Genomic DNA, 14,056 nt, shown 5'->3' with positions numbered 1-14,056 from the left:
GTAATTTTCGTGTGAATGAGATGACCCCCTGTTTACATCATTGACGTGGCAGGAGAAATTCATTTGATACAACTTTTTTTCAATACACATAAAATGTAGCAAATTTTGTCGAAATGTATAATAAAATACTGTAAATGCAGTGAAAAAATATCAAAAATAATCACTTCCTGGGTTTGTTTACATGACTGATCAATCAGAACGCAAAGACGTTACATTATTCCCAGGTATACACTTACCTCATTCACAGTAAGTTCCCTGTACTTTTTTGAATTGGTGGTCTCTGACCGGTAGCTTTGTATGATCAATGAGACACCTTTTCGCGGAAAAATTCAAATCACGGAAGGGTTCTGTGCTTTTTGATTTTCAGGAACATTTTCGCTATTTTGTGAAAAAACGAGCTGGATGGGCCCCCATTCCGTTTATGTCCTGACGTTCAGTAAGGACTATCAAATTGAGAAATGCAATAAAATTGGGCATTGTTCTTGCAGGCTGTTCAACAAGTGGAAAATTGATGATTTTGGCATGCTATTTTTCATGGATGGTGTAAACCTTTCGTTTTGATAACTTTCTTTATTCTTGTATGAGAATCCTGATCTTGTCATTAATTAAAAGCACAAAACATGCACGCAATTTATAAAATGGCCACCCTAATTCTGTTCATAAGGGAACTGCAATATTGCGACTCGCTACATGTAGGACCGTCCGTGCCCAAAATTTTCGCATCTAAGTGTACCCTGCTACTTTAAGGGAAATCTGCCAAAATTAAATTTTGAAAGAACTCTTAAATCTGTGCGGTTTCAAATAGTTTAGAACCTCTTCATCGATATTCTAAACTTTCTGGGGACTTAAAACGCTACCTGACGGCACAGCAGCTCAAAAATGTTACGGTGAGGACACACAAAAGCATAAAAGTCAATATACACACATCCGATTTTTTTTAGATTCTAGCTCCAGTAACAAGGTTCTGGTACAGTAAAAACATCATTTTTATCGTTATTAACCCACACAGCGTATATTTGGCCCACCAGCTATGCATTTCGACAATCAGGGGGATGTTCGGATGGTGTGGGCCCCATGATATAGGAAAATAGGGGGTGGGGACATTTTATTTTCGCAAAATGGTGTAGAATTGTCCTTATATCATTCCTAATGGGAAAATACGTTAAATCATGTCAGAAAATGGTAAAAACGGATGTATTGTACGTTCTTTGTCTCGTAGCGACAATTTGTATATTTTGGCTAACTTTGCGCATTTGGGGTGAGCAAGTTTAGACTCTCTCATACAAACTTCTTTTCATGCTATTGAAAACATTTTTATTTGGTTGAATTTGCGAAAGACATATAAAAGTTCAGAACTAGTAAAACCCTCTTTTGTTCATTAACTGAAAAATCTTAGGGTAGCAGGGTACACTTCGAATTTTGGCCCCCGTCAATATTTGTTATAAAAAGAACTTCGTGAATTTGGATGTCTGTAAATTAAGGTGAGAGATAATGATTATTAATTCTTTAGAAAATTTATACAGCCGATACATGTAAAATTCTGATGTCAGTTGGAAAACTAACTGCTGGTAGCTTTGTATGATCAATGAGACACCTTTTCGCGGAAAAATTCAAATCACGAAAGGGGTCTGTGCTTTTTGATTGATACTCAGGAACATTTTCGCTATTTTGTGAAAAAAACGAGCTGGATGGGCCCCCATTCCGTTTATGTCCTGGCGTTATGTAAGGACTATTAAATTGAGAAATGCAATAAAATTGGGCATTGTTCTTGCAGCGGGATCATTGCAGGCTGTTCAAAAAGTGGAAAATTGATGATTTTGGCATGCTATTTTTCATGGATGGTGTAAACCTTTCGTTTTGATAACTTTCTTTATTCTTGTATGAGAATCCTGATCTTGCAATTAATTAAAAGCACAAAACATGCACGCAATTTATAAAATGGCCACCCTAATTCTGCTCTTAAGGGAAGTGCAATATTGCGACTCGCTACATGTAAGACCGTCCATGCCCAAAATGTTCGCATCTAAGTGTACCCTACTACCTAACTATAGTAAAGGAACCAGCGTAATGGCGGACAGGTATTTGAACACTAATTTTTCACTTGGCATGGCAATAGAGGTCTAAATTAAAGCTAGTTTCTGTTTAAATTTCATTGTGGATGTATTTTTGACATTTCGGTAGGAAAAAAATGGACAGCAGGTTGTATTCGGTGAAGTGGAGCTCAATTTTAGTATGAGTAGTACTTCCAGGTCACAGCAGTGAGATTTTGATGTGATTTTACAGTAAGCAAATGTGACAAGAGAAATCTCTCTTAGAAGATACATGACCCCTACTTTCCTGCTCATTTTATATCAGTTTTATCATAACTCTTTAAAATGAGGTAAGGATTTGTTCACTGAAATGGGTCTAGCTATGTTTGGTAGCTCATTAAAAAAATGTCAGTTTTATATAGAATGTAATAGAGAATACTGTTTATGCTATTGTGACATATATCTGTGAACTCAGATTATATGGCCATCCAAGTGCAAAAGCAGCGTCAAGATGTTGGAAAGTGTTTGGATAGCTCACTTAAAATTTGAATTATTAAGATATTCCTTGTTGAAATTACTAGTAACCTCCAGTCAATGTTCATAAAAAACTTAATTAGATAATAAGATTGAAAGTGCTCTATTCATTTTTAAAGACGAACTTCTTGTAATTTCTTAGGCTGATTTTTTTCCGGATAAAATTGCCTGTTTTAAGACTGAATGCTTAACTAGAAGGCATGGTAAAAGGTGTTTTTGTGTAATTCTGCAGGTCGATAAACCGAAAGTTTTCATGTTTTCGGCAATTATAGCTAAAATCTTAACCAAAAATATTTTTCCAACAATGTAACCTATCATTATTTTTGTACATTTAATAAGGTTGTAATGTTCTGGATCTAGAAATTTATTTTGAACACAATCTGTCCATACAATTATTTAAATATTAAATAATTTTTATATATAAAATTGGGCATTTTTCACTAAAAAAATGAGACAGGCTTTAAGACGTAGCCGATATGCCCATCACTACTTAACTACCTCTTAAATAGCGAAACATAGAGACATTTTACATACAGGTTTTTGCGTGTCAGTAATCATAAATCACAAAGACAACCAATTACAACATTAGACAAAAATCACCAAGTAGATACTTAGATATGTGTCTTACATTAGGCTAAACATTTTCATTGCCTGTAAAGAATAAATTTCATATTGGAGACACAGAGAAAGTCGTTCTTTTCTAGTTTTTTCTTGCATTTGATTCACAAGAATCAATTAATATCATAAACATTAAATCTGAAGAGGGCGATATGACGCCTGAGAACAATAAAGGCATCTTGAAATCGTAGGATTTGTTGGGTTTTATGACGCTAAATTAAAGACTTTACCGGACATCAGTTTTTGGAAGATATTGGATAGCACTTAGAGACACCTTTCTAGCCTAGAGTTCATAACCAAATTAACCTATATTACAAAATATAAATATGGCACATACATGTATTTGAGACACTGCTGTAACTATTTTAACCCTAAACCGAATCTAAAGGCAAGATAACAAATTTCACGAGTTACCAAAATTCTGAACCATTTCCACAATTTTTCTTTATTCTAATTTGATATCCATTTATTTGGTGTTCGTTTGCGTATAATTAAGTTCGTATTCCATTCAGTATTCTGAAAATACGGCTTTCAAAATATCCTATCAAGAAACAATGTTTCTGGATTTCACGGCCTCTAGTTACAAGTTCATGTGTTCTCCACAAGTGACTGATTGCTTATCTACACCAATAAGAAGTCTGTTTGTTCGCTTTTTGTTTGTTTGTTTTGTGGATTTCTAGTCATATTGGTTGAATTCGGGTCATATGGCTATTAATGATGGAAGAAGAACCCTTCATGGGGAGCACCTGGGTAACCACATTTTTCCGCATATTTCCCGATACAAAGTTAATAACATACAAATATTGTATTAGTAGCCCCCGTGCCGGGTTATAAATAATCAAATATGGATTTTGTAGTGTTGTTCAATTATGACACTGAAGGGCAAGGTATCCGGATACGAAATATAGCCTGTCTTGAATTCAAAACTTTACTGATAACATAAAAAAATACTAGTACAAAAACAAAACATATACTCACCTAATCCCGGTATAGCAAGAAGCACAACTTGGACGAACGCCTTGATAAAAGTATGGACCTCCATAGCAAAAGCTGACTCAAAAATCAGCACTGGTAAAAATATACTGAGAATAAGGTGTGGGTCCGTCTCAACAACCCGTGCATACACGTGCACACTCGGGTAGCGGGAAGACAGAAGACCAAACAACACTCCAAGTACAAGCAGGACAACTGTATAGGGCAGTCGAAGATTCAATCCCTGTATGATGCGCCGTATCAATGCTGAAATGTAAAAATAAAATAACTGTTCTCACTTTCAGTGTTTTTATTGACTGACCCGGCTAAAAGTGAAAAAAATGATAAAAAAGAACGGTCCATACTCAGAACTTTTGAAGTTATATCAGCTGTCAATAAGTTTCGGATCATGTAAAAGGTTGTATAAATACTTTAAAATTACAACAGTAAATTCAGAAGCTAAAATAACTGAATATCATATATGAGCCGCACCATGAGAAAACCAACATAATGCATTATCGGCCAGCATGGATCAAGACCAGCCTGCGCATCCACGGTGTCTGGTCAGGATCCATGCTGTTCGCTAACGGTTTCTCTAATCTTTGAAAGCGAACAGCATGGATCCTGACCAGACTGCGCGGATGCGCAGGTCTGGATCCATGCTTGTCGCAAATGCACTATGTTGGTTTTCTCATGGTGCGGCTCATATATGGTGATGTCTGATGTATAGCGTCAAATGATCCACACTTCCTTACATATATATAGTACGTTTATATCTTTTGTTGTATCGATTTCAAAAAAAAAATACGAAAATGACAAACTCCAACGGTTCTGGGAAATGAAATAAAAACCTGACAATGATTCCGCAAAAAAGCGCATAATTAACATAACGATTATCTCTTTTATATTTGCGTCTATATTTATATGTTCGTATACAAATAATGTATACAATCAGTGTCACAGAAAAATATAAAATATCTGAAAACAGTCGCCGTTGTCACTATTCTCAGACGGACCCGAGTCTGCGATACTCGAAGAAAATGACTTAATACTAATGTAAACTATAATTCTGTCTAGCATATCTAAGTAAAAACTGTTCACAAATTAATTCAGTGCTCTTAGAACGATAAAACGGCCAATACGTATCACGCAAACATTGTTTTAATTTTTGTAGCAAAATAACAATTTCCGCCAACATTAGCGGATAAAATTACTTGAGTTTTGTATAAAAAAAAAATTAGTCCACACGGAACCATTATCTATTTTTTTCCAATTATCTATTCATTTTTATACCAATTAAGACCCAGCATCAAAAAGACGGGAAACAAGCAAATTCAGTGAATCGGTACCGCGCGCCGAGTGGGACTCAAAAAAAGCTTTCCCAGCTAACAAAAAGCACATATGAGCCGCGCCATGAGAAAACCAACATAGCGGGTTTGCGACCAGCATGGATCCAGACCAGCCTGCGCATCCGCGCAGTCTGATCAGGATCCATGCTGTTCGCTAACAGGTTCTCTAATTGCAATAGGTTTTGAAAGCGAACAGCATGGCTCCTGACCAGACTGCACGGATGCGCAGGCTGATCTGGATCCATGCTGGTCGCAAACCCACTATGTTGGTTTTCCCATGGCGCGACTCAATTATGTTTTTAAAAATGGATGACCGTTGGTCGCAAAGCCTCAGTCATTACTAAAGTTATTTCGCTGAAACAGATTATATATTATTTGTAAAAGGATCCTCATTTCTAGAACAAGAGTGCAAGAATGTCACAATATACGCCCGTCACAGCAAATTTCTTTACTCTAGCACCTGTATTTGCAAATGGAATTTTAATTTTGTGGTTGTTTAGTAATAACTAATTGTTTTGTTTTCTAAGTCCACAAAAAAACTCCTTACCAGGTAGAGATACCTTAAAATACACCTAAAATCGGAAAGTAACATCTATGTTGTACCACAGAAAAGTGGTCTTGGTTTTTCCCTACGGTCAATAATAAAAAAGTTACAATATAAGTTATTTATAGTAACAACTAAGGGAAGTAAATCTTAAAAAAAAAAAAAAAAAAATATATATATATAAAATTGTAAGTCCTCACAAAAATCTTTACCAGGTAGAGACTGGTCAAAATACACCTCAAAATTGGATGTAGCATGCATGTTGTACTACAGAAAAGTGGTTTTCGATTTGTCCCTACGACTAGTAATGAAAAAGTTACAATATAAGCTATTTATAGTAACAACAAAGGGAAGTAATTCTAAAGAAGGGAACTGCGCATGACACTTCGTCTCATGATGGTGTATAATTGTGTCAAGTTACATCAAAATCCCTCCATGCATGAAGAAGAAATGCTTCGGACAAAGTCATTCTTGTATCTGACCTTTGGCCTCTAAGTGTGACCTTGACCTTAGACCTAGGGACCTGGTTCTTGCGCATGACACTACGTCTCGTGGTGGTATACATTTGTGCCAAGTTATATCAAAATCCCTCTATGCATGAAGAAGAAATGCTCCGGACAAGGTTTTCATTCTTGTATCCTTTGACCTCTAAGTGTGACCTTGACCTTAGACCTAGAGACCTGGTTCTTGCGCATGACACTCCACCTCATGGTGGTGAACATTTGTGCCAAGTTATATCAAAATCCCTCTATGCATGAAGAAGAAATGCTCCGGACAAAGTTTTCATTCTTGTATCCTTTGACCTCTAAGTGTGACCTTGACCTTAGACCTAGGGACCTGGTTCTTGCGCATGACACTTCTTCTCATGATGATGAACAATTGTGCCAACTTTCATCAAAATCCCTCTATGCATGAAGAAGATATGCTCCGGACAAAGTCATTCTTGAATTTGACCTTTGACCTCTAAGTGTGACCTTCACCTTAGACCTAGGGACCTGGTTCTTGCGCATGACACTCCGTCTCATGATGGTGAACAACTGTGCCAAGTTTCATCAAAATCCCTTCATGCATGTAGAAGATATGCTCCGGACAAGGTCTGTGGACGCCGCCCGCCCGCCCGCCGCCCGTCCCGTTTTTCAAACGGGCGTATAAAAAGCATTTTATATTTAAGAAAATGACAAAAAATTGACCTTCGCTGAGCAAAATACCGAAGAACCTTTTCCCTTCTCAAACAATAAATCCAATACATTTTAATGCAAGCAATATAATCGGGTAAGACGATACGCACACACATTGATGAACCCATCGGTCATCAGTTACGTATCAGTCCGATTCGGACAGGAACCAAATTTGAAAAACGGCGAGAACTTGCTTATTTCTGAACGAAACATGTACGTGTGGGTACTTATTTTCTTAGTTAGATCATTTTCTACACGATGACCATGGGGACGATATAAAAACTGACAGAACGTTGTCGTCGAAATTTTTCAAGTTGATGCGGACTGCAAAATCATCAAAAATTACAAATGTGTGTGGTAACATGTTTACTTTGAATTATAAGGCTTTGGTGTACAAACATGTGCGAACCCACGCAGTTAACATAAAGCCGGGGCTTCGTTCAGTTTTTGCGATATTCGGCACATACATGGACACAGAAAAAAAAAGTTTAATCCTGCAGTAACCATCGTTTAATATATAGGCTGAGGTGACGCATTTAAGAGATGCTGTCGTGAAAAAAAAAGTTTTAACATCACCGATCATGCGATTTTACAAACATTAAACTCGGTCTTTGCCAAAAAGTACAAGAGTGATCTGGCACAGGTTGAAGTTTTCATTATTTTTAGATGTTTTGATTTTGCTATTTCAGATTCTGATGTAATAGTTTAAAGAGGAAACACAAAAGAGGGTTTTAAGTTGTAAAGAACATACATATTAGAACTAATGACGCGCATGAACTTATGCAATATGAGCCGTAATATAAACGGAGGTACATGTAATAAGGAACGACGGATGAAGGCGAGTGGTGATATGTCTGCCGCTCACCCCGGGGATCTTTGGTTCGAGCCCCACTGGAGTCACGACAACACCTTCTCATATGAAATTCCAGGAAACGAACTCCAGAGTGGTTCAAATAACCTTAAAGCTTTCGCCACAATTGAGATCAAATAAATTTAAATTAACCTAATACTATATCTACTCTACTAAGTTAACAAAATATTCAACATTCTGACAAAATACCTAAGAAAATAATTACAAAAAAAAAAGGAAATAACAAGAAATTCATAATGTTCATAACAAAAACATATGCAATTGTGGGGCTTTAAACATTTCAATGTAGTCTAAAAATCACTGATTAATCATTATACATACATAGACAGACTTTACATCAAACGAGTTGCATACTATCAGTCAACCGAATGCTGTTTTCGTTCTTTTCTGATTAACTACTGTGATTAACAACTGTTAATTAAATTGACCGCTGATAATCAATTAACCTTATCAAGAAATCACAAGGAGGTTTTTTTTAATACCGTATATGTAATGCAAGTATCATAATAAATTCGACTTTCACCATCGTGTTTTCGACTTTCGTTATCGTAGTTTTGCGATTTCGACTTGCGAGATATGAGGTTCAGAAATAAAAATATCGATAGTTAAAACTGTTCGTGTTACAAACTTAGTATCTCAAAATGTTTAGTTAGTAGCTTATACTTGGCATTGACAACACGACAATTGAGCATTAGTCCGTGTGCCCGTCCTTTATACTATCACCTCGACCTTTAGCAATATATATTTGAGGTAAAATACGGTAAATGTAGCTATTTTGAAAGCATTCAGAAATACGGGTCAATTAATTAACAAAGTAAAACTAATGGAGACTACTTAACAACATATCATAAACAAGAGAATGTCCGCATGTCTTTACAACTGACAAATCGCTTCTGTCTATGTATGTGAAAGGTTTATATAAGTGGACATAACAGAAATTATTACAAAAATTTGTTACGTTCTGAAAAATACGTGTGTGTTCACCAAGATATAATACGTAAGTGTTCACCAAGATACAGAATATCAAAGTAAACTTTAAAAAAAAACTTACAACGCCTCTTCTACGTATTATATTAATTTTACGACTTCAACCAAATATTTACTTACAAAAATTACAAGCGAGTTTTTTTAAAGGTAATATAAAAAAAAGACTATTTTTCCCGTCAGATTTAAATATTATTTGGCTTCTTGAATATTTGACCATTTATCAATGAAAATTCAGTATCTACATTCCTAGTTTGAATCTTATTTTTAAATATTCTCAGTTTGCAAAATAATGCAAACAAATGAGAAAGTACATTTACAAAGAATACATGACATGTACATCTCGCAAAGAAAATGAGGGGAACCATATATGAAAAAATAGATATACAAAAAAGTAAGTTACGCTATACATTAATTCCATGAATGATAGGAAACTAATAATTATAACTGAGCCGCACCATGAGAAAACCAACATAGTGCATTTGCGACCAACATGGATCCAGACCAGCCTGCGCATCCGAGCAGTCTGGTCAAAATCCATGCTGTTAGCTTTCAAAGCCTATTGCAATTAGAGAATGAGCGGATGCGCAGGCTGGTCTGGATCCATGCTGGTCGCAAATGCACTATGTTGGTTTTCTCATGGCGCGGCTCAATAATTACGATCTATTTGGTCTTAATAGTCCCTATGTAAATCACCGGTCCATAGTTTGTGCTATATGATCCGTCTATATTCATCATGTTTAATTGATGAACATATGTTTACTGAGGTAGTATGTAAAACTTTAGTAAAGAAACCCTGAAAATTAATTTCTAAAATACTTATTGAATGGCTTGTTGGTCAATAGTCAAAACTATTGGCGATTCAGACCTCGGGCAATAGTTTTAACTATTGACCAGCATGCCATCCATTAAGTGTGCAATAGAGCAAATTCCAGTGTTAATTCTATGACATAATCATTAAGTACATCTCCTTATGGATGGATAAAAACAAAAACAATGACCTATTTTTGTGATTTCTTTAAATAGGAAAAGAATGTAAAATGAATAAAATGATACTGAATGCACTACTTGACTTTGCTGAAGTTTTATGTTATTAATAACACATTTTCTAAACGTGTGAGAAATTTCGTAAATGTACTTATAAATGTACTTTGCGGTAAATAATTGTAATATGAAAGAAATTGCCAAAATATTGGGAGGGCAACAGAAGTTTTGACAACTTAAGTATATTTTGATACTCTTTTTCATGCTTGACCAAAACGGCTTTTTGTAAGGTAATTCAAATTTATGCAAATCCGTCATCTAATATATAGATATATTACTCAATCAGAAATATTGAGCTTATAAAAATGGTTTACTAGCTTTCGTACATTTTCTAAGCACCCTGGGTATTATTCGATGGAAAAGAAATAAAAAGAGGAGGCCCCTTCAACGGTTAACAATCTTACAAATTTTGCAAATATATGACTAAACTGGCAATTCTTGTTCCACACCCCAAACTCCCTCCCACCCTCCATCCACCCCACCCCTTCAAAAAAAATAGAGAAAGAAATCAGCTGAAAAGAAGAAGAATATCGTCCCTGTCATGAAGTTACGATAGATGTTTGTTTCAATACCACTTCGTGTGTTTGTTGTTGTTGTGTTGTTTGTTTTTTTTTTTCGCAAAAAATAATAAAAAAAGCCATCACTGTAAGCTTTGATACAAACGCTTGATCGAATGAGAGCTGCACAATCCATCCAAACATACAGTTGTAATGGTTCCAAAAGAATTATGAATGAAAATGTGATACAAAAATGAAACTGCAATAAAAGCTTTATAGCAAATGGTAAATGTAACTACTATCTACTGAAGTCATCTGTTCTAGTACAACCTGCCTACCAAGTTTGAAGTTCCTTAGATAAAGAGTTCATCATTTATTGACTTGAAACCAATTTCCGGCTCAAGGTCACTGCGAACTTGAACTCTGAGCAACCAATCTCAAATTCAATAGGTATCATCTGCAAATCACGATCAAATCTCCTACCAAGTCTGAGGTTACTGGTAGGAAACCGATATTAAGCTGAAGATCACCGCGACCTTGACCTTTAAGGTGTCATTTACAAATCGCGATCAACCTGCCTAACACGTTAGAGATTTCTGCGCCGAAGTATTCTTTAGTAATATTGTAGGAAACCGATTTTCAGCTCAGTCACCGCGACCTTGACCTTTGACACGGCTACTAAACGCTAGCGCCACCACCAAATTGTGGTGATAAGGAAAAGAGCTATCGACATTTCCGTGGTGCAGCTATCGCCCGTTTCTACTTGCAAACACGTGTGTAAAATTTATATTTGATCTTATATTTTTACTGATAGAACTTTTTTCGAAAATCGGGGAATGTAGTTCCGTGTAACAACACTTTTACTAGAGGTTGGCTGTAATTTCATTAAAATATTATGCAAATTGTGGTGCCAGGAGTTTTTCTCCTGAATTTGACAGTGGCATATTTTCATATATGCTAGTATTCGAACACCATTCCGATGATAAGACACACTGTAAAAACATACCTGCGCACGCAAATCGTGTAGAACTGAATAACACGTATTCCAGTATAACAAAGAATTACGAAAAACACAGTTAAAAAGTTAAAACACGACTATTTTTGAAAATGGTGGCGCTATCACCCAAGTGGTGGCGCTATACAGTAGTGGTGGCGCTGTTGTATATGATTAGTGGCTGATATATTCAATTTTAAAATATGAAAATGTCTGAATGCAAGCCGCGGAAATTTCTACAATAATTGATGTTACCAACTTATCCCACACTACACCCAAATTACGTTACTCAACAAAATACATGTAGTAACCTGTACATGATCGCAAAATAATCTACATGTATATGGATTCAGATTGTGCATCTAAGCTGTATTGATTAATCATATTTAATCGATTGGAATTGAAAATGTACTGTACTTTTTAGAAAGAATTGTGAAAGTATGGTCTTTTGTTTACAATGCATGCAAACGACGTAAAAATACAAAGGCAAGTAACTTTCAGAATCTAAATATAACAAATAAATTCTACAAAAATCTTTGTTTGAAATAAAAGTATTGCTACTATTTTTCATGACCTGAATTTAAAGTACACTTACGTTTGTATTTAGGTAGAATATTTAAAGGTTAGAAAATAATTCTACATTAACATTTTAAACAAAGGAAATTTACTTTGACTACAAGAGTCCCAAGGGTCTGTGAGTATTTTGTTCTTTTTTTTTTTTTTCTTGGATAGAGAATGTTTCATAAAGATAAATAAACTATGATCGTGTTTTTCTTTCTTTAATAACATGATTCCTTGCAGGAATATTATCAGTTAGAGAATGTTGGTATTTGTTTTGTTCCGGATGCGTCAGCAGTTCGTATTACTGAATGCCGTAACAGCGCCACCACTACTGTATAGCGCCACCACTTTTAAAAATCCTGGAATATTTCTTCTAACCCGAGATTCTATTATTCATGGTGTGTGCCTATATAGTTATTTATCATTTCTAAACTATTTGCATGCGCAGGTATGTTCTTACAGTGTGTCCATAAATCGAAATGGTGTTCGAATACTGGCCGATATGAAAATGTGCGACTGTCAGATTCGGGAGAATAGCTCCTGACACCACAATTTGCATATTATTTTAATAAAATCACAGCCAACCGCTAGTTAAAGTGTTGTTACACGGAACTACATTCTTCGATTTTTGAAAAAAGTTCTATCAATAAAAATATAAGATAAAATATAAATTTTACTCACGTGTTTACATTTTCAAACGGGCGATAGCTGCACCACGGAAATGTCGATAGCTCTTTTCCGTATCACCACAATTTGGTGGTGCCGCTAGCGTTTAGTAGCCGTGTTTGAGCAACTGACCTCATTATCGATCGGGATAGTCTGTAGGTCGCAACCAATCTGTCTGCCATGTTTGAGATTCCTGTATCATTTGAGGTTCTTCAGCCATCGGTCGGAAGTCAAGGCGACGGACGAACGGGCATAATTTATTCCGTACTTCGGGGGCATAAAAATAATTGTGTTGCAGGATTTTTCGTAAACTGCGGCTTTATACGTACATTAAAGTAATTATAATATACTGTATTCAAATACGAGTTCAAAAAATTTACCCATTCAACATTATTTTGAATTTCTCAATGGATGAACAAACAATGTTTTATATTGTAAAGATATCTTAAACAGCGATAAGTGCATGCCAAAAAGTAATATTTTTGCTCTTTATTTTTAAAACTTGTTCTTTACACTTAGACTGAAAATTTAAAACTTTTGAAATTTCAAATGGAAAATACTCTGTCCAAATCGTTTTTTATACGTTAAATCTACAAAGTCCACAGCAGTAGAGAGCCCTCTTGCAATTGTCCTTGTACAAAATTTGTCAGATACGGTACTGTAGACATTTCAAGCACTTATTATCATGCATTGACATGCAATACAGAACCCCCTGTTGTGAGGTTTCTTAACTTATGATAAGAAAACTGACCTAAATATTCTACAAATTGGAGAGTAATATGATTTTTTTACCTCCAAGTGTAGCCTTGAGGTTTAACATGACACATCGTTTCATTATGAGGAAAATTTGTGTCAAGTAGGCCTAATATTAAAATTTATTGATGAATGAAAGGAAAACGAACTGGCCTCAAAGTTTGGCTTAGGGGTCTTAGTGTTGCAAGTAACATGCTGTCTCTTCATTGGAGAACATTTGTGCGAAGTAATATTAAAATCCCCTTAAGTGTCTGTTACGGACAAGAACCGAAATACCGGTTAAGGGGCTCGGAATAACGAGAAAAGGGCATATAGTGTTATGGACCAGACATTTGGCCTCCGCGTTTGACATTGAATTTTGAGCTAGGTGTCTGGATGTTGCTCCCTTGACGGATGGCTGAGTAATGGACCGGAAAGGGAAAAAAAACTATTTAACTTTGACCTCCAAGTGTGACCTTTAC

The 14,056-nt window shown here is 35.7% G+C and overlaps 1 protein-coding gene across 6 annotated transcripts in view; it reads right to left on the bottom strand.

Moving 5' to 3' along the window:
- Positions 1-14,056, bottom strand: part of LOC123535633 (sodium/hydrogen exchanger 10-like) — a 292,843-nt gene that overhangs the window by 265,871 nt on the left and 12,916 nt on the right. For all 6 annotated transcript variants that reach the window (XM_053529065.1, XM_053529066.1, XM_053529064.1 and 3 more), the window contains one exon: positions 4,161-4,421. In XM_053529065.1, the coding sequence (XP_053385040.1) occupies positions 4,161-4,421 (261 nt within the window). The remainder of the gene's footprint in view (positions 1-4,160; positions 4,422-14,056) is intronic.

The sequence above is a fragment of the Mercenaria mercenaria genome, chromosome 17, assembly GCF_021730395.1.
Source record: "Mercenaria mercenaria strain notata chromosome 17, MADL_Memer_1, whole genome shotgun sequence".
Classification (NCBI taxonomy): Eukaryota; Metazoa; Mollusca; class Bivalvia; order Venerida; family Veneridae; genus Mercenaria; species Mercenaria mercenaria.
Note: the sequence above shows the minus strand (reverse complement) of the source record. Positions and strands in the feature narration are given on the sequence as shown.